The sequence below is a fragment of the Xenopus tropicalis genome, chromosome 1 (genome assembly GCF_000004195.4).
Source record: "Xenopus tropicalis strain Nigerian chromosome 1, UCB_Xtro_10.0, whole genome shotgun sequence".
NCBI classification, from domain to species: domain Eukaryota; kingdom Metazoa; phylum Chordata; class Amphibia; order Anura; family Pipidae; genus Xenopus; species Xenopus tropicalis.
The window spans coordinates 135,535,370-135,556,054 of record NC_030677.2 but is presented as its reverse complement, the minus strand read 5'-3'; the positions used below and the strand labels follow the sequence as shown (position 1 = coordinate 135,556,054).

The 20,685-nt window shown below is 37.3% G+C and overlaps 1 protein-coding gene across 4 annotated transcripts in view; it reads right to left on the bottom strand.

Moving 5' to 3' along the window:
- The window catches only part of aopep (aminopeptidase O (putative)), a 199,960-nt gene that overhangs the window by 105,918 nt on the left and 73,357 nt on the right, over positions 1-20,685 (bottom strand). For all 4 annotated transcript variants that reach the window (XM_031890955.1, XM_018089437.2, XM_012971565.3 and 1 more), the window contains exons 6-9: positions 18,627-18,816; positions 15,776-15,882; positions 7,307-7,409; positions 7,111-7,218 (exon numbers count right to left, since the gene is read on the bottom strand). In XM_031890955.1, coding sequence (XP_031746815.1) covers positions 7,111-7,218; positions 7,307-7,409; positions 15,776-15,882; positions 18,627-18,816 — 508 coding nt within the window. The remainder of the gene's footprint in view (positions 1-7,110; positions 7,219-7,306; positions 7,410-15,775; positions 15,883-18,626; positions 18,817-20,685) is intronic.

Here is a 20,685-nt window from a genome sequence, read left to right as displayed (position 1 = left end):
ACTAAAATAGCTGAACACATAGCTGGAATGAATATTCCTTTGTGTAATGCAACTCATGTTAATTCATCTTAAATAAAGAACACTATGTACAAGCAACTCTCAAATTACAACTACAACGTGTATTAAATTATAATACAATACATATTGATATTAAATTGTTTTCCCTAGCTTCTATGAAGCTTTTACTGGCTTATCTAAAAGTTCTAGCTATTCCTAAGATATTACTGTCTCAGACGGGCTGCCAGTAATCTTTCTTATCACCTTGCATAGGACTCCTGTTGTGTTATAATCCTCATATAAGGGTAATGCCCCTACTAAAAACCCTACTCCAAGTAGAGAATGTACCATTGATAACCACCCTCTATACATGCTTTTGAAGGCAGTTTTCTATCCATGTACCATAGGAACCTTAGTTTAGAAAGCAGTGGTTGTGGGGCACACACACATCACACCTGCTGCAACCCTCTGTCCAACTTCCTACTAACTTTATCATAAAAAGCAATCAAATGTGTCTGACAGGACCTGTCCATCATAACGCAATGCTAATTACTGCTCATAATGCTATCCTCCAAAACCTAATTTTGAATGGAATCTCTTAATAAGTCTTAAGTTCTGGCTTTAAATTGCCAGGCTGAGATCGTAATCGCTTTTTAAGTTTTGGAATTACGTGGGCTTTCTTACCATCCATAGGTACCATACCAGATGAAATTGAGTCTAAGAAAATCAGAAATAGAGGCCTGGCTAAAACTGAACTAAGCTCTTTTAGTACTTGAGGGTGTATTCCATCTTGCCTTGGTGCCTCATTCACATTTGAGTAAACCTTTATGTACCATGTCCTGCATCAACAGTGACTACAGTGAGCTGAGCCATATGTTCCTCTATCAGGTGGGTTCTGAAACTCTGACTCCTCAGTTGTATACCACTAAAAAAAAAAAATTCATTACGCACATCTGCCTTTTCTCTATTCTTTATAACAACATTTAATAGAGCCAAAATCTCAAGCTGCATCTATTTACTATTATTATGCTTCAAAATTTTTTGGGGGTTAGTCTTAGCCTCTGCTGCAATCAGTTTCCTATTTTCTATCTTTCCCTTCCCGATTGCCCGATTATACAACATTTGTTATAGTGTTTATATTTATTAAATTCAGCTTCTGTCCCCTCTGACTTGTAGTTTCCATTTCTTTCCTATTCATTTCTTTACTTCTAAATTGAGCTACATAGAGTGGTCCTTAACATTCTTACATTTAACCTATGCTCCACTCTGTGCTCTTAAGTACTGCCCTTAAGAACCTAAAATGTGTTTTTTTTTAATTCAGAGCCTTTATCGCCCCAGTGTAATTTTGCTTTATGCAACAAACATTAATTATGGTCACCAATACAACAAACAATAATTATGGTCACTTATCCCCATGGGTACTACTGCTAGCACATTTGCTATATATTTTGAGTTGTTAGAGATCACTAGATCCAGTACAGAATGATTTCTGGTTGGCTCTTCAACAACCTGTGACATAAAACTGTCATCCAACAAATTTATAAATTTGTTCCCATCTTTGTAATATTTCAACAATATCACAAAAACAAGATTTAAACTGAAATACCAGCTAAAAAGGTCAAAAGCATCTCATCTATGTACACAGTAATCGGTAATACAGATATTTAGACACTTAATAAAATGTCCTTTTATTCTTGGTGTGCAATGTTTTAATAAGTGTGGGAGGACTGTGGGTTTGCTCAAGCTAAACCTGAATTCTTCCTGCCATCTTATTAATATCAAAGTTCTTTGCTTAGGGTACACAATAAAAACTGAAGCCACAGGAAAATTTGGAATAGAAGTGGTTTGTCTGCACACTAGCATACATATTGCATTCATACTGATGAGAATTTTTACTATTTTAACTACTGGAAAATTCCCAGTGCTGCCAGAGAATGACGTGCAAGAGACCTTTCTTACAGTGCCAAAGCAAAAAATAAGAGCACTCCAGTGTGGCTGCCAAGCCCTATAAACAGAAATCTTGAGACTTGGCAATATTTTTAACCCTTTGGCAGTGTGCAAAGAATTTAACGTGAACATAAATAGAAAGTTGTCGTTTCAGGCATTGTGTCACACCCAAACAATTCTTGAACCTTAATCATGCATTAAATTCATGGGTAAGATGTACTGTGTTTTCAAAAGGTATCTGCTATAAAAATATGTTTCAATAATAAGTAATGGCTTGAAAGAACATGTTTTTCATAACATGACAGAACTGTATAGGAATATCTGGGGATCACTTATTTGTAATGGGGATTATGAAAGTATGTTCTATATATTTATAGATATAGGATTAGGCAGTGTAGGCTTTTGGGGCTTTTGGTTATGATGCCAAAAGAGAAAGTAGGCGTCAAGATCAGATTGTTGTTTGCCTTGCAACTATGGAGGTTGTGTGATGGGATATTGGTAAGGTCATGCCATAATGTAGAGTGCAGTGTACTGTGATTGAATATCAAAGGAGAACTAAACTAAAAAATGAATATGGCTTGAAATGCCATATTTTATATTTTCAAGTTACTGTAACAGCCTAATCTTTCAGTATCTATATAACAGTAATAATCCAGACCTTTACAGTTACCACAGGAGCTCCCCATCTTGGATTCCTTTATAAGTGTCGGTGACACTGCACATGCTCAGAGTGCTCAGCAGCTGGTGAAATGCTAAGCTAAGGGGTCGTTACAAATCAAGCAGAAAATGAATATGGCCTGTCATATAAACTGATGCTACAGGACTGATGCTACTTGTGTTAAGTAGCCTAAAGGGCTGTGGTTGTCTTGGCCTGGTACAGAAGCCCAAAACATGATGTACAACAATTCTAGCTTACTTCTTCAGGTTTCTTAAGCAAAGGGAAAAAAAAGTGGGCAAGTGTTAACACAGATGTATGCACCCACTTAAGTTATGGTTTCCAGGAGCATAGACCAGGACCCAATCATAGTGAAAGGCTGTGACTTGTATGTACTAATCTTTCTTAACTGTAGTTAGCACCGAGGGATATCTAAGCTATTTTCTTTTTTCTTATTTTCCTATTGTCTTTGCTTTTTACTCGGATGGAATGGCAGAGTTCAAACACAGAACACTGCTCACAATTGTGTGGGGCCTACAGCACACAGGAAAAATTATTGCCACAATCGGCAGTGGACATCTGCTTTTCAGGTGACACTATTTTCATGTGCTGTAGGTCTCCATAATTTCTTCAGAGTATTCTATAACACAGCAAGCAGTAGACAGTAATTGCCCATGTTTGATCATGGCAACTTTAACTTAGGAAAATCCTGACAACAACAGCTCCCTGTGCTGGTGATCCAAAAGTGAATATAGGAGGATTTGTTATTAGACATAATAGGCCAGATTCAATTCAGTGAATCTGTGTTTTAGCACGTGAAATGTTTGGGAGAGATTCAATTTGAGATGCAATTCAGAAAAACATATCTCACAGTTAAAAGGATCTTAAAGAGGGAGAGCTGACTATTATAACACATAATGTATATGCTGCTTACAATATGTATTCTGCGTAAGACACACGACATTTACATCAGTTCAATTACTTCTATGCTATATTTCATTTGTTTCCAACCTTAAGTTCTGGGTCCTCATGCTATTCTGCTATTCTGTGTAAGGTAATATCTCTTCTAAATATTCTAAATTCATTATTTTATTTTTTATGTGACAGTTGATCCTGTTTTCACTAACTCTAACCCGAATGTCATCCTTGTTTCCGATCTTTTGGCCATGTGCAAAAACCTATGCAAATCTTAGTAAGCTATAATGTTTCTCTTCTGTCAGTCCAATCAGTGGCTTTATGCCAGCAGACTTGTTCCAAACCAGGCATAATCCTTCTAGTAGACACGGCAGAAAAAATTATGCTTGTACCTGCATTGTCTCTGAGCACTCATGCAACATGAATACAGGAATAATCCCAAAACAAAAATATACTTTACATCTGACTTTCATTTACCATCTCTTATAATTTATATTGCTTGCCAAATCCAAATGAAATGATCTATACCCTCCTGCCCTTCATTTAGGATCTCATTTCCCCTAATGCTGCAGTAACTGTTAACCCTATTGCTGGTATATTTCCCAAATACATGTAATTGTGAAATGGTTTGGCATAATGTTTTTTTATGAAGGTGATTGTATCTAACACTTTTTTTTCTCCAAATTTTTTCTGGAATGAAAAAAGTCTAAATAAAATGTAACCTTATTACTGTCCTATTTTTCTATGTAGCCGTTTATGTCCTTGTAATTAGGAAACCAACAAAAAAAAGTCCTTCCTGTGACTGAATTATGTATAATTTCTGCTAAAATTATCGTGCTTGACTTTGTAAATTTCATAAGATCACAGAACTTGTCAACCACAGTAGCCTATGGCAGCGTTTACACATTTCCTTGCTGGTGCTACATCAAGAGCTACAACAGGTTTACAGTGAACATTTAAAAATAAAAACAGACCATATAAAGGCTAAGGATGGCAGTGGTATTTGACTGAATGCCAGAGATTAGCCGGGCAGGCCTGCCAGAGGGCCCCATAAACAGACTAATAAGCTACCTGTAAGATACCCAATAAGCTAGTTTGGAGTGACCAAATTGGCAGCTTTTATTGGTCTGTACATGATCACCTTAGGTCCAATTCTTTACTTAAATGACAAAGATGATACGATAGTGCTCTATTAGTCACTCCCTACTGTATGGGACAATATTGATTTCAGGGGCGTTCTGGAGCCCCACGGCCACACTGAGGCGGCCTTCCCGATGCTGCACCCCTAACCCTGCCACACAAAAAAAACGCATCGGAAGGGGCCTTCATCATTAGTGCAGATGTACACTAGAAGAAACGAAATTCCAGTTTAATAGCTTTCGGCTCTCAGAGTAACCAGAAGCGGCTTATTGCTGGTAATCTGCGAGGTGAGATTCACAACTTGCCTCATGTCAGTAGCACCCCTGAGCAAGTTACATCCTCAACAACATAGTATTACAAAGGAATATACTGCAGATTTCTCCAGTAAAAAGGGACTGCAGAGATCTCAGTGCAGCTTAGCATGACATGTAACTATTTAAATGGGAATGTAGAAGAGTATGTTCTTCCACTTTCACTTAAAGAGACACTGACATAATTGCAAAATTTGTGAATCACCATCCCCTGGGTTTGATACCACAGGTATGTTCCTTTGTGCATTTTAATTACTGAATCCCTAGCTTGATAGGATAGAGCCATGATCTTCCCCTCCAAAAAACATAGCAAACAACATGATAAAAATATACATCATTCTTTCTAGGAAAAGTGCAGGCTAAGATAACATTTTGAATAAATTCACTAAGGGTATTTTTTTTCATTTGCTGTGTTATTGGAGTTCCAAAACACTGGAAAGGAAAAGGCTAATGAAGCAGCTGGTAAAAGTTTCACCCTCTTGTTTTTGCAAACAGCTTACATATGGTTTCCTAAGCCAAACAGCAGCAAGTGAGGACTTTAATAAATAGAGGTAGAGAGTTAAAGTCTTTAATCATTCACTACAGATGTTGTGTGCCTTGCTGCAGAACATAAATTAGAACACTTACAGAGCAGTAGACATTCAGACCAGGGAAAATGAGGTTAAATGGAGTGAGCACAGGACAAAACACACAACTGCTCAAATGGAACAAGTGGTATTATTTTTACGTTTAACTAAAATAAAAACTATATTCTATAACAGGGCACCATTATGGGGCTACATGGCTATTGTTACTTCACTGTATATTCCAAACGTCATAAATTTTAAGTGAACAAGTTTTGTTTGAAAAATAAATTGCCAAAGTGATAAAGGACACAGATTTATATAAGTGCAGGCAGCAGTTAATCTGATCCATTTACATAACTGAAGGCAGTCTGCATTAGGGCTCTGGCACACGGGGAGATTAGTCACCACGACAAATCTCCCTGTTTGCGGGCGACTAATCTCCCCAAAATGCCATCCCACCGGTGAAAATGTAAATCGCCGGTGGGATGGCATACGCCATTTCACTGAAATGGCGGAAGTTTCCTCTCAAGGGGAGATTAGTCGCCTGTGAACAGGGAGATTTGTCGCGGGCGACTAATCTCCCCGTGTGCCAGAGCCCTTATACCATAAAAAGTCTCTTAGAGCTGCAAGGAACACAGGCAGAATTCAATATATAAACAGATAGATGCACATTTCCAATTCTTACTAATAATTATAAAAGTACATGCATTATCATAAACAGGGGGTTGTAATCACAAGCATGCAATCCCAAGGATAATGGCACATAAGGCCGTGCCTCGATTTTTCTCCATAGACTTACACTTTAAATCCTATCTATTATGCTGTGTAAAATGAAAATTCGGTGAAAAAATGGTGTAAAAAGCTGTATAAAATAAATGGCGAATTTCACTGTCCGATTGGCAGATATTTTACGTAAGTTCCGGCGAAATAAATGTAAAAAATTACGGGGTCGCCTGGCAATTTGTGCCAAATTTTGTCACCATAATAAATAGGCCCCTAACTGTCTTGCACTTTTATCTTACAGAATAAATTCCCACTGTAGCTTTTTATAGAATTAATTGATAATATCAACAAATGGCATAAGACTGTTAAAGGGATGGGTTTGAATTTACTTTAACCACATGGAAGTTTTGCCTGCAGAAAACAATAGCACAACACAAGGGTGGGTTGTGGAAGTACTCCAAGAATATAATATATATATATGGAATGTAATATTACAATATGTATTAATAATAATAGTATATGAAATGCAGCAAGTCTTTAAAAAGTATTTCAATCCTTCAAGCAGATTCTTTGGCAAAAGGCAAGAATATCCCATAGGGTATTTCAGCATTCCCAGTTCTACGGTAACTAAAACACCCTCTAAACTGTGCCTATATTGTAATTAGCCTTGGAGTACTTCCACAACCCACCCTTAGTGAAAAGCTAAAATCACCCTAAAATTAGGGTGATATCTTACACAACTGATAGCCTTTTTGAACATGGCCCAGCAGCGTTTACCCAAAGCTCTCCCCAAATATTAACTCCCAAGGGGTTGTTATTGCCCTAGAAGATGTTTATTTAGTGGAAAAAGACATACCTTTGAAAGTATTAACTGCCCATGACATGTATTCACAAATTGTCTCAAAAAGGCAAAGTATGCATCTTGACCAGTTGTATTAGCAAGTGAACGAAGGAGAAAATAGCCCTGCAAGTAGAGAAAAAAACTTTTTTAAACTGAGAGCCCCTGAAAATCATTGGCAAAGCTGACAGACAAGAGCTTTTTTTACAAGTACCTTTAAATAATGAACTTGCATGAAGGTTTTTTCAGCATTGAGGCCGTGTCTCACCACTGATGCTCCAGATTCATTCACTTTCCCTGTATTCTCACCATGTGGCCTGCAGATAAGTTAGTACAAGTATGTTGATAATAGTTCAATACATGTTACATATCTATCATTATATGGTACAAAAAGGGGATTTGTAATAGTGACCAATAAATCCTTTTCTCTGAGTCCCGTCACTGCAGCAAAGGGACAGATGGGGCTCCCTGTGCTGCCATGACGGGATGCCGAGAAAAGGATTTATCAGTGAGTATTACACATCTCCTTTTCTCTGGAAGTCCCTAGGCAGCACGGGGACAGATGGGTTAGTCACAAAGCAGAGAAGAGAGGGTGGGAAAGTGGATAGAATAGAGAGTAAAGAGACCATTAGTAAATGGACTGCGCTAACATGGCACATCATAGCGTTTGATGTGGGGTCATAACCAATTGGAGCACTTTGCGGCCAAAGGCCACGTCCGCTGATGCAAGAACATTGAACTTGTGAAACTTTGTAAAGGTGTAATGAGAAGACCAAGTGGCTGCTTTGCAGAGCTGTTCCTCCGAGGCTTCATTTAGCAGCACCCAGGACATGCTGAGTGCCCTGGTGAAATGAGCGGTGATTCTAAGGGCTGTGACACACGGGGAGATTAGTCAATCTCCCCGAAATGCCATCCCCCTTTTTTTAAGGGTGCTGTGGGAGCTAGTATGATAGGCCAGTGGGCTGCTGTGGCCCATGTGTGAGCAGTAGCAGACAATGTCATGGGACTGAAACTGGGAAGAGGTGCTGCATTTGGTAGAAGGCTTGCTCCTCAAAGGTGACCTATGGGAGAAGAGGGGTGAGAGGAGTATAGCTTTGTGAACATTAAAAAGATGTGCCTGATGAAGTGGATGGATATTGCCATGCAGAAGGCAGAGGTTAGCTGTGTACTGCAGCGTCTGGCAGTTTGCAGAGGCCTGGGCAGATGGGGTGAAGAAGTGAAGTAGAAGGCACTAGCTGGTAGTGCAAAACTGTGAGGATTGGATCCGCTGATAAGGATTCTGGAAGAAGTGTGCGTGGCAGAGTTAACAATCTGCAGCACAATAGAGATCCTGGTAGCGCTAAGGCATACCTTTACATGTGGCCAGTGGAGATACATATATACATCTACTCACACTATATTCATTCACTTGGTCAGCAGGATAATCATAAAAATCATAAAACTGTATAGGTTGGCTCATGTATATAAGATTTGTTCTATGGAAGCTATGTAAAAATGCATAAAATCGTAAATATGGCATACACCTTTGAATTTGAACCTGTGATCTGTGGGTATTAATTATGCTAAACATATCCTTAGTTAAAAAAAAGGCAACTGCAGTGCTCAGAGAGCATGAAATATGGGTAATCACAATATTAAGGCTGTTTCATACACTTTTTAGAAGAGCAACTGGTATTTAATAAAACAGTCAGGGACTAAAGTATGATGATTTCTGATTTTTAACTTATATGTGATATAAATACTCCTCAAAAAAAATGATATGCAGAATAAAACAATTAACAATATGTAAGATTTTCATCATCCTTTGTATAACATAAAATTGCTGTGTCCTCTACATAAAAATTCATTTATGTGTATTATATATAGCCATCAAATACAAACAAACATATTAGAGTATAAAAAAGCAAAGAAAGCCTATAACTAGCCCATAGGCCTCCAGTTTTACAGAACTTTGGCAATTTATTTCAAGTGCATTTTCAAATCAACTCATTTAGAATAGAAAGCATAGAAGTTATACAATTTGACTCCACTGCTCTAGTTTTACAGTAGTATCACATTCAATTAAAAAGAGAACTTTTTGTGTATTGTTTCCATGACAATTAAAGGCACCCACCAGTTGTAAGTATCACCACGTTGATTTTTACATAAGTAATCAAAGACAATTCTCAAATTCTCAGACTGATCCTCATATCTGACAGTAATGTAAAGGACACTGGGCTTTGGCTGCATTTGTCACAACCAACATTCAGTGTAAACTTAATATTCATTTGTTCTTGGGGAAACAATTTCTTCATTCATATCTTAATTTCCAGCTGTTCTCAAACACCTTTCTACTTTGTCTACACATTATTTGTTATGTATGGTATTGTTTAAACAAAATATTGCAACTGTAAAAGTCATAGCTCTTGTCCCTCTCCTTTTCTCTATCAACAATATATTCCTCGCAAACCAACATCACATACAACGGCTTTAGAGTCACCTGTGAGCTAATGCTAATCAAAGTACTTTGCCATTCACTTTCCTTGTAGTTCCTTTTAGACTGCTGTGTCATATTTCTGCCATTAGCTCATTAATGTCTGACAAATGGAATCTCTCAACAATCATTATTGTACCTTATGCATGCAACAGCATCATCATTTAAACCTATATTACTTGCTTTAAACACATATCAGGCTCTTTGTGCAGAATAAACTACATCAATGTTCTAATAAATATTTTGGGAAAGTAAAGGTGTAAAGTAGAAAAAAAGAGTACAATTTCCAATCCTAGACGGAAGTTTAAGATCAGAGCTCTCCAACTTGGCACCCAGCAGTAGCTTATGTGGCTAGCAAACCTAAGCCCAATGCAGGACACTAAATGGAATCACTAAAAGAGCTCACTTGCATAGAACTGCTAAACCCAGTCCAGAGAAAAATCTGAAAATGAGAAAAGAGTAAAATATGGGGGGCACAGAAGAAAAAAGGGTGTAAGGAGCAACAAGGTTAAGATTATGCAAGGGAGGTGGTGAAAGCAAACTACATTAAAAAAAGAGAAAATAGTACAAAGCAATAACAAATATATAGAGTAGAACAAATTTGTGAAATTTGTGAATAAGTAGATAAATAGAAAAAGGGGGGAGAGGCTAGAAAATAGCAGGAAGAAAAACTAGAATAAGGTTAAACAAAATCACGTGTTTGCCTCTGCAATTACACGGGGGGTGGGATTTATTAGCATTCAAATTTTTGTGAAACTGCGACTAAATTCATATGCACAAATGTCATTTATCAAAACATCCAAATTGAAAAAGCACAAATGAAAAAAGTTGCAGAAAAAAACATGAAAATTACTTTTTTGATTTGTCACACGAAAACCACAACTTTTTTTATACTGTACAAAAACCAGCATCAAAAGATGTAAAAGGGACATCTGCTATAAACTTCTACATAATCTTGACAGGTTTTAGATGGCATATTTTTTCATTTAGATTTGTCATGATTTTGTTACATAATAAATGGTGACAAAATTGTGTTTTTTTTTTTTGTTTTTTTTTTACAACAAAATCAAGCATTAGTAAGTGCCCCCTAGCATTGTGGGAAAAACATGCTGACTGCACTTGAAATTGCACCATGCACACAATGTCCATTAAACATATTATGGAGCATAATATGGATAATTGCACGTTAATATGTTTAATGGAGAGTCAAAATTCTGGAGGTTTGATTGAAAAGCATAAGCCACACATTGAGACTTTGTAAATATATGAGGCATTCTGATAATTTTCCAAAAGAATCATCAAACACAGACACTTTTAATTGACACGTAGTTACAAATTCTGTATTGCGCATTTCAGTGGGAACTTTTAACTGTGTGTTTGCACATGTATAGTCAATGTCACTTCCATGTAGCATATGTAGGCTAGACTGAGGGAAGAAGCCTTTTGTAGGATATACATCTACACTTTACAGTGGTCAACAGGGTTAAATATCTTCAAAGCAGTCTCACAGTAGCATGGAAATGAAGAGCTGTATAATAAAAAAAAGCTTTACACAGCCTTAGCCAAAGCCCTAAAAAGAATTTACTGCTGTCAAACTTCCTGTAGTCAGACACTCCCAGGATCTTCTCTGACAGGAATGCCCCAATAACTTTTCCAATAATTACTAGCTACCATGGCAGGAGAACAATAAAGAACACATCCTGAAAGGGAAATAGTCAGACACTTCATACCAAGGCCATGAGAAATATTGGTTTCTGTTGTTTTGTATGAAAGCCCTGCAGGGTTAAACATGAAGTGGCCCATCAGAATCTGGCTACTGTATTTCCTCCACAATAAAAGAAGGAAAGACATTCTCCAGATAAGTCCCATATCTCCCACACCAACATTTCTATTCCAAAAATCTTCTATTCTTCATAGTAATGTAATCAACAGCTGTTAGTCACAGTTGTATGGCTGCAGGTGATAAGCTTTTTGTATTGTTCCTATAATTATCAACATACTGCAAGCACACCCACACAACACCATTTATGCCTCTAGTGTCCAATTTATCATTGCGTGGCGAAGCTGTGAAATATAAGGCCCTTTTGCCTGTTACAGAAGTTTTTCACAGAGTCTTTTGGTTTTTTCATGCTGGCCTGTAAATCAGGCTGACAGAGGGAAGAACACAAGGCTTGGAGATCAGGGTGTGGTTTCTAGAACAATATGTATTTTCTTCCAACTAATCCTTAAAGTGGTGCAGGCAGTAACCTGAGAGGGGAAACTGGCTAGCAGGCACATTTTCCTGGCCTCTGTTTCTGTGACGGAGTATGGTAGTGGTTACTAAACAGAACAAAAGGAAAGGCAGAATTCCATTATAAACCTCTGCACATGGGGTACGCTTTCCCTTCCCTCTTTTACATATGTGCCTGTCCTTAGGGCATGTGTATGATATGTTCACATTTTCTGGCAAGAATCTCACCGGCATATGCCCAAACCATGTGCCAGTCTTCTGTTTTTAAGAAGAATATTAAAGTCCTTTTTTTTTTTTATCATTGATTTCCTATAAGCTGCCAGGTCTTCTCTCATCTTTCTCTCTGTCTGCGGTTACAAAATGCAGCATCTATTAAAGGCTTCAAACAAAGGACAATGCTCAGGAAACTAGAGACCAAAGAACTTATTTCATTTCTTAACAGGAGCACTTGGAAAATGCCAAAAGGCATCAGTTCTGCACTAAAGCCTGCACGCTCAGAAGTTTCCCATAAAGGCTAATACTAACTGAAATCAGATGTTTTGCATCAAAATAATTTCTGTAAATATGAATGCTTTTCATTTAAAAAGATAAAAGATTGTATAAGTGTTAGTAAACAAAAGGAACGCTAAATAACAGGCATGGAGATTTTCAAATCTAATGCTACAGTACATATCCAATATCATTAATAATTATTATAAATAACCAAACTATAAGATTCCCTGTTTGTTATAAATAATGGTAAAAAGCTGCCTAACTATATATATAGTGAACAGAGAGGAGCACACCCTACACGAGTCCAAATGCCCTGGGTGCAGGTTAATTGTGAAAATATATAGAAAGGGTACCGAACACACAGGGGCTTGATGCAAAAGAAAAAGGTGTTTATTGAAAAAATTCCATTCCAAAATTGGATTTTTTTCAATAAACACTTTTTTCTTTTGCATCAAGCCCGTGTGTGTGTGTGTATATATATATATATATATATAAATCATGATGTTGTCTATTGACAGTGCTTAGGGGTGTAACAAAAAGTCCCATTTAACTGTTTTGGGGGTTCAGGGGTTACTCTCTGTCCTCTGTCATGAGAATATTGAAATATATTTTGCGATATAATTTAAGATTTTAATTGACATATATTGACTGTTATAAATCGCTGATATCTTGGAAGACAGTTTGGTGTGCTGATTATATTATTTATTGTTGATGCAAACACCCATGTTTTTAAGGGAGTGCAACTACAGTAATGCATATTTTTGCCAGCAGTTTCCCCAGAATATCAAAGATGCAGTGAAGATTGCCTTGCAAACGTGCAGTCACTTCAGGTAAATTCCTGGAGCACACCATTAACACCTATATCCTGAGATATATTTCACCTTAATGATCATAATTTAAGGGCCACTACTCCTTAATTTTTCAGCTGGATTTTACTTTGTGTAGACTGTAGTCTAGTGTAGACAGTATCTGTACAGCTATGGTTTATGATGTATCTCTGTATAGCATATGGGCAAAGTTAGAGGGGTGTGCCTGCTGCAATGCCTGGCGTTTGCCCAACACTGCCTGTTGTCAGCTGGTTTCGATACTCATTCACTGCACACTACCATGTGCCATCAGTACATTTCTCAGCAGCATTTGTACTAAATTCTGTTTGCTAAGGGTGTTTAGATCAGCTCTATTTTGAGATAACAGTGGCAATGAAGGTGTCTTCTGTGCATATACATATATGCAGACATAAAAAGCATTATCGCCTTCATAAACATTATGAAAAGAAATTAAGCGGAAATTAGTTCACATTAACCTTTATTATTTTTGTTAAATACAAAGTGAAAGCAACCATTCAAAGACCACTTTACCAGTTTATCTAAAATATTCAGTTGTTGAAGAGCACAATGACAGCATAAAGACATTAGCATTCCGTCTGTACCTTGTCAGATGTTTAAGTATTAGTATAAAGGCGAAGTTGGAATAATTACAAATGAATAAATAAAAAGGTTGGATTAAGTGGTTGTTTACAAGGAGGCATGTGTCAAAGTCAAAATGTTCACAGTTTATCGTGCTGTTTCTACATTTTCCATAGTGACATTTTCTGGCCATGTTGGCAATCACACTGCACATACTCTAATGTTAATACTCCAGAAAGGAATGAACCAACCATTATTGAAGAGGTGCCCAGGCATTACATATGTGGGGGTGTACCCTTAGTGAAGTTATTGCATCTAGTTACTGTCACCACAGCTCCACTGTCAGAATGTTTGACAGTTCTAGAAAAATATTTTTTACCATTATGAGTGGCAATAAATGTAACATTTTCATAACTACACAGCATTCAACTAATATTTTATATAAATCTGAAACATGGGTGGTCTAATAAATGTGTCTCTGAGCAACTCAATACTGTGTGGCTAATGACACACACAGCATATCTAGTTTATTTAACCCCCCATGCCACCTGTCACTTATATAAAGGAAAACACCTGCCACAACTCTGACCAGCAGAAAAGCTGTGACAGGCAGGTTCCTTTTACATCAATGGCAGCAGGCATGCCATTGGGGTTAAGGGACATTTCTCTACTGATGTATTTAAAGACTACATGTGCCAAAAGCCTTTAGGTCTGCTAGGCAACAACACAAAATCTACTGATAGATTATGAGCTACCTCTTGGACAAAATGGCTTTGGGGCTATGGAACAGAAGGCATCAGTTGGTGTTACAAGTGCTTTCAATTCAAATGCAGTGGGGTTACAATGGATTACTTTATGTTAACTATGAGAAGCAGAACTAATAGTTTGGGACCCAGGACTGCTGCCCTGCAAATGTGTAGGTGTTTGCAAGAGGCAATTAAAAGTGCTGAGCTCACTATAAATCAGCGAAGGTAGCAAAGCTTTAGTGACAACATTTAACTGAATTTGAAATACCAGCTTTGATCCATTGCCCTATCTACCATTTCATATGTTTCTTAAGAGCTAGTTCACACTAGCTTTTCTGTAGCGCCATCTAAATTGCAACAAATTCACAAAAACTTTTTGCATTAAAAATAAAAAAAAAACAAAAAACAGATAACTTTTGGGGCTTAAAAAACGATACAACTCCTTGCAGCTACCAGCAAGTACAGACGTGGCTGTCACTTGAAGGAACTGTTCCATAAGGGATTATTTTAAAAAAACATAGGTACAGCAGATTTTTGTAGCAGCCACAAACATACAGGGAAATCTGTGTGAACATATAGGCTAATATTGTTTTATTTCCAATGGAAAATATAAAGAGAATATATATATATATATTTTTTTAAAAAAAATTGACACTGGGTCAGTTCTTTGCTGTGGGTGCTTTAAAACAATATGATGACTTCTAAAAGTATTGGTGAAAAAGTTATTATGGGAAATGTACGACATACATGGCTTTGGCTTTGGCTCTGGAAAATAACTGGACCTTTGTTAGGCTAAGGAACATAAAGAAAATACTTCTCTGCAGGTATTACAAGGTTTTGCTTTGCCTACAAAATAAAATACTAAGAAATCTGTGGTTGATCATCATGGATCATCATGCCTTAAATTTAAAAAACAACAGGATTGTTATGCAATTGACATGGATTTAGTGAACATTAAGAACAAGTTTTATTATCTACAGAAAAAGCAAATCAGTCAAAATGAAAGCTATTGTAGTTTAAAAGATCCTATAACTGCAGCAGTGTTAAAGTATTTAAATTCTGACATTTCAGCATGTACATTAAATCATGAAAAAAGAAAAATATACACAGGTATTGAAAAGAAAAGGTTATGTTTGAGGCAACATTTTTACAAAACTGGGGTTTCAACCATATTGCTTGTTACCTTTCCCACTGTCTAAATCTGCAAGTAGCAGTTGCAACCCTGTTGCTGCTTGTGGCTTCTGGACCTGCATACTTGGATCCTATTGCTCATTTAATTGCTATATGGTCCAAACCGATTATGGAGAAGAAAAAAAAAAAAAGATAAATGTCTTACCTTAATATCTGCAGTTCTTCCTGGGAGTCCTTCAGCTCATCAGTAAGGCGACGCCAACGTAGCAAAGCTTTTAGTTTCTGTTGATCTCTTGCTTCTTCCTGTGGGAGCTGCAAAGGCAATAATTTAAGTCTGATGGTCAACAGAACGTTTGGCTACACAATTAAATCAATGTACACTGTACACAATTATTATTATCCATTCTAAATTCTTAATCAATATAGTGCATACAATAACAATTATAACTTAGCTAAACAATCTTGATTATTAAAGTACAAACGTATATAGATGCAGTCAGTGTTTAAAGCATCTCTTAATTTACATTCTTATAAGACAGTGCTGTCCAACTGGCGGCCCTCAACCCCCCTCTGAGTGGCCCCCCCACCTGTCTGGCTGCTTTGATGGCTTACCTTTGTGTAAGCTTTGAATGGTATCAGTACTGTGATTAACTGCCCCCCCTGCATGGTTCACACCTCAGATTCAGGCTGTAAACCCTCTGTATTGTTTAAATATGTAATCCTCTGTGTTGTTTACACCTTTAATCCCTACATTGTTCACCCCCTGCAGTGTTCACACCTCAGGCTCAGGCTGTAATCACCCACATTGTTCCCCTGTTCACACCTCAGACTGTAGGAGCAGTAGAAATGCCACAAATAATCCCTGCACACTACAAAAAGAACATATACTGAGGTGGTACTGCAATTAAAAAGTTTTTTAATATATAGTTATTGTGCAGACTGTAGGAGCAGTGCCAGCATTGTGTCATTGTATGCTGTTTGTGTGTGCCATACAGCATAGGGCAAGCAGAGTATGTCACACACAGGCTGGGTAGGGCAGGCAGAGTATGGCACACAAAGGCAGGGTTGGGCAGGCAGAGTATGGCACACACAGGTAGGGTAGGGCAGGCAGAGTATGGCACACACAGGCAGCATAGGGCAGGCAGAGTATGGCACACACAGGCAGGGCAGGGCAGGCAGAGTAGGGAAGGCATAGTATGGCACACACAGGCAGGGTAGGGCAGGCAGAGTATGGCACACACAGGCAGCATAGGGAAGGCAGAGTATGGCACACACAGGCAGGGTAGGGCAGGCAGAGTATGGCACACACAGGTAGGGTAGGGCAGGCAGAGTATGGCACACACAGGCAGCATAGGGCAGGCAGAGTATGGCACACACAGGCAGGGTAGGGCAGGCAGAGTAGGGAAGGCATAGTATGGCACACACAGGCAGGGTAGGGCAGGCAGAGTATGGCAGGTTTTTGTTGTACTACAACAATTAATATGGGTATGGTCATGTGATAACACTGGTGTGGTTTCAAGTGGGTGCAGTTTCAAAAAGGGGAGTGGTCAAAACTGGCTTCCATTATCGGCCCTCCACCACGTAGGTCAGAAAAATTCCGGCCCTCGGTACCACAGAAGTTGGACACCACTGTTATAAGACATACTGTGCATGTAAAAGATGCAAAACTATAATAAATACCTTTCTGAATGACCTCATACTGCTTCTGCTCATTCTGTTTCTTACTATGATCTTTATTTTTCATTGTTTCATTTTGTATTATTCCACTGTATGGTGCTACCATTATACTAATCTTAGAATACATTTTTATATATAGAATACATTTGGGTATTTATATCGTACTGAAAGCCAAGTCTTATTTTATTTCTCTATATAAGTCTAGTAGCATATATAGAAATAAGATGAGATTTGGCTTTCACTACCATATAAATACCCAAAAGAAGAAAAGGATAAATAGTGTCTCCTACCTAATGATTCTTCAGTTATTGATGTCACTGTCTCTTTACAGCCTTAAACTGCAAACAGTAATCTTTGGCAAAAAGGCTGGATCATAGCTATACCACTCTGATGTAGCATAATAACGCATAACTTTCCCTTACTTCCCTTACTTTGCAACACAAAGGGTGTCACTGGTGTCAATATTAGTGATGCACTGAATCCAGGATTTTGTTCGGGTTTCAGACAAATCTTAGTTTGTTTTGCAGAATTCAGATTTTGTCGAAACCTTAGTGTTCAGCCAAACTCTCAAAGTCATGTGACTTTGAGATGCTCACACGTGATCCATTTTTAAAATATTTTCTTAAACCCTGAATATATAAAATTCGGGTTAAAATTTGTTTTGGTATTTAGCCAAGTCTGTAGTGAAGGATTCAGCTGAATCCAAAACTGATTTATTCTGTGCGTTCCAAGATTATATTCCAGATTTTTTAAACATGTATTAGAACAGTCACATAAGATCTGTTGTTGCTAATACTTTTATAGCATTCATTACACATCCTAAATGCTAATAATCTTGATAATATATATAACAATACTTTATCTTAGAAGGAGAGAGAACTGCTATAATGCATGTTTTGGTAGAAGCAAGGTCACTTTCTAAATAATAGTTTAGGCCAGCAATATGGAGCTACCACTTATATGCATAAATTAAATTTGCAGGAAACAAATGTTTATTGCCTTCTAACTTTACTATAATTTCATATGATATATTTTTTCCTAAATTGGTTTTATAATGAATAATTTTGTCCAGTTTATACTAAATCTGGTGAGTTATATTTACAATATACTGTAGGCCTTAGTCCTGCGAACAAGAGTGTCAACATTAGACTGCAGGGGCTTCTAGTTTGGTCCCAGATGGCTGTCTGGTAGTCTGGCTCCTGCCTTCCTACTGGAGAACTGTTACACTGAAATATCATGTGACAAAAGTACCACTGTGACATTGCCCAAGCTATGGTTGCTGCTTTATATTTTTCAGACTTACACAGCATTACACAACATTATATACATAATATTGTGAGAATCCTTTGTACAGTGATTTTTCTTTTAAAAATTGTTACCTTCTGAACATTTGCCAAAAACACATCTTCCAAATGAGTAGCAAAACCTTCACTTATCCATTCTTCTGTCCAATCCCGTGCACCTATTACCAACCCAAACCAGGCGTGTGCAATTTCATGGCAAAGCCGCGTGGCGCAGAGATGATTGCTTCCATACAGAACACTTTGAGATAGGTAGATGATGTGTGGGCTGGAACAAATGACACACTGTACTAAGTTATCTTGTTGCAGCATGAGATTTAGCGTGTACTGTTTATCAGCTTTGTAATTTTATTGTATGAATCTATGTATCATGTAGTAACATGCCTCTCCTTAAATACAGTAGTTCAAATAATATTGAAATCAGTCAGGAAAGGCCAGTAATAAAATAAATATAGGTAATAACTATTCCTCAGCCTGAAATTTTTTTTTTTTTAAATGTTCAAAATCTTTAGACGTTGGATAGATGTAAATGTAAACAATTTATAGAAAAATCAATAATCAAACATTAAAACACATAAAAAGCATACAGTATAATAATAGCAATGATATATTTATGCATTCAATTCATTATAAGGTCTAATATAAAAGCAACAGCATTTCGGGGATTTATAATTCTTATATTAGATTTTAAATGTTGCTGGTTACTATGGTTGCTATTGTTCATTATATTTATTTTTCATTATAATTTTTCATTATAATTTTATATAAAACCCATACACATGTAACTCAATTCTCGGAGTAAGTGAAATATATATATCTCTCTTAGCACGCAATTTAATCAGTGCGATAAGTATGGGCTATGGGGTTGCCATCTTGCCAATGCTTATGTCACTTGCCTTATGAAACATTCCAGGGTGTTTTACAGGTAATGTTACAAAATGTAATTTATATAAAAATGTTCTAGTTATTGAGCACCAAGTGGAGTATGAAAACTGCAAAGGGGATTATGCACAAAAAAACCTCTCTTCTGTACTGAACAATTCCCTGACTAATATCTTTATCCTAATAGTGATCTCATATAATATTATCATTTTTCTATAATACTGACAGCTTACATGGAAACTACATGCAAACATGACCTGGTTAAAACCAAACTCAGGATTCTAGGGCTGAAAGAAATACATTGCAAATATCACTTTTTTAAATCAAAGTTTGTCCTATAACAACTGTATTAAAAATGTGCAATTGGGAACAAACTTCCCAAGAGCATGCATATAAAAACATGTTCACAAATGATTGTGCCCCGACAGTGGTTCAAATGTTTCATTGTTTCTTTTAAGGCCAACATTCTCCACTAAATATAGCACACCAAGGAAGAAGGCACTACAGTCATCCAGACTGTTTTGTCTGTATTCATTTATCTGCTAAATAAGACGCCTATTACTCATCTGTTATGTTAACATTTTCATAACTAACTGCACATAAAATGGCAATAAATAGAAAAAAAGTTTAGGAAAGTTAACAGACATGTTCCTCTGTATCTGACCTCTAATTCTCAGGGAGTTATGAGAGCTAGCATTATTGGTAAACAATTTTTTACTTTATTTTGTGATATTTCTCTGTCTCTCACTATGATGTCACAATTTAGCAAGGCTACAACTAGGTATAGACAGAAGAGGTATGCGCCTTTGGTGAAATAGTGTGGGAAGCACTATGCACGTTGCTCTTCTGTTGTCTACCTCTAATCTAGACCATTGCCTCCCCAACTGCAAGGCCATTGTTAACCTCCCACCCACCATTGTCAGCACATGCGGTTGTTCACGCATTCATGGCTTTTTGGGGCGAGGTGGTTGTGGCAAGGCACAATAGGCAGTCTGCATTTCATAAGACATTTCATATTGGTGCTTTGCATGGGTGTTTCTGGCCCCTGTGCCGCCCTGAGGCAGCCTTCCAGATGCCCCTACCTTAACTTTTTAGCATCTGATCAGGTTGAAGGGTAGTTGCATCACTAGTGCACTAGAAAAGTCGAATATCTGGTTTTAAAATCTGAAAGTAGAGAGAACTAGAAAAAAAACACAAGCTATATATAGGAAAAAGTGCAGTAAGTTTATCAAATTGTAATGTACAGGGTACAACA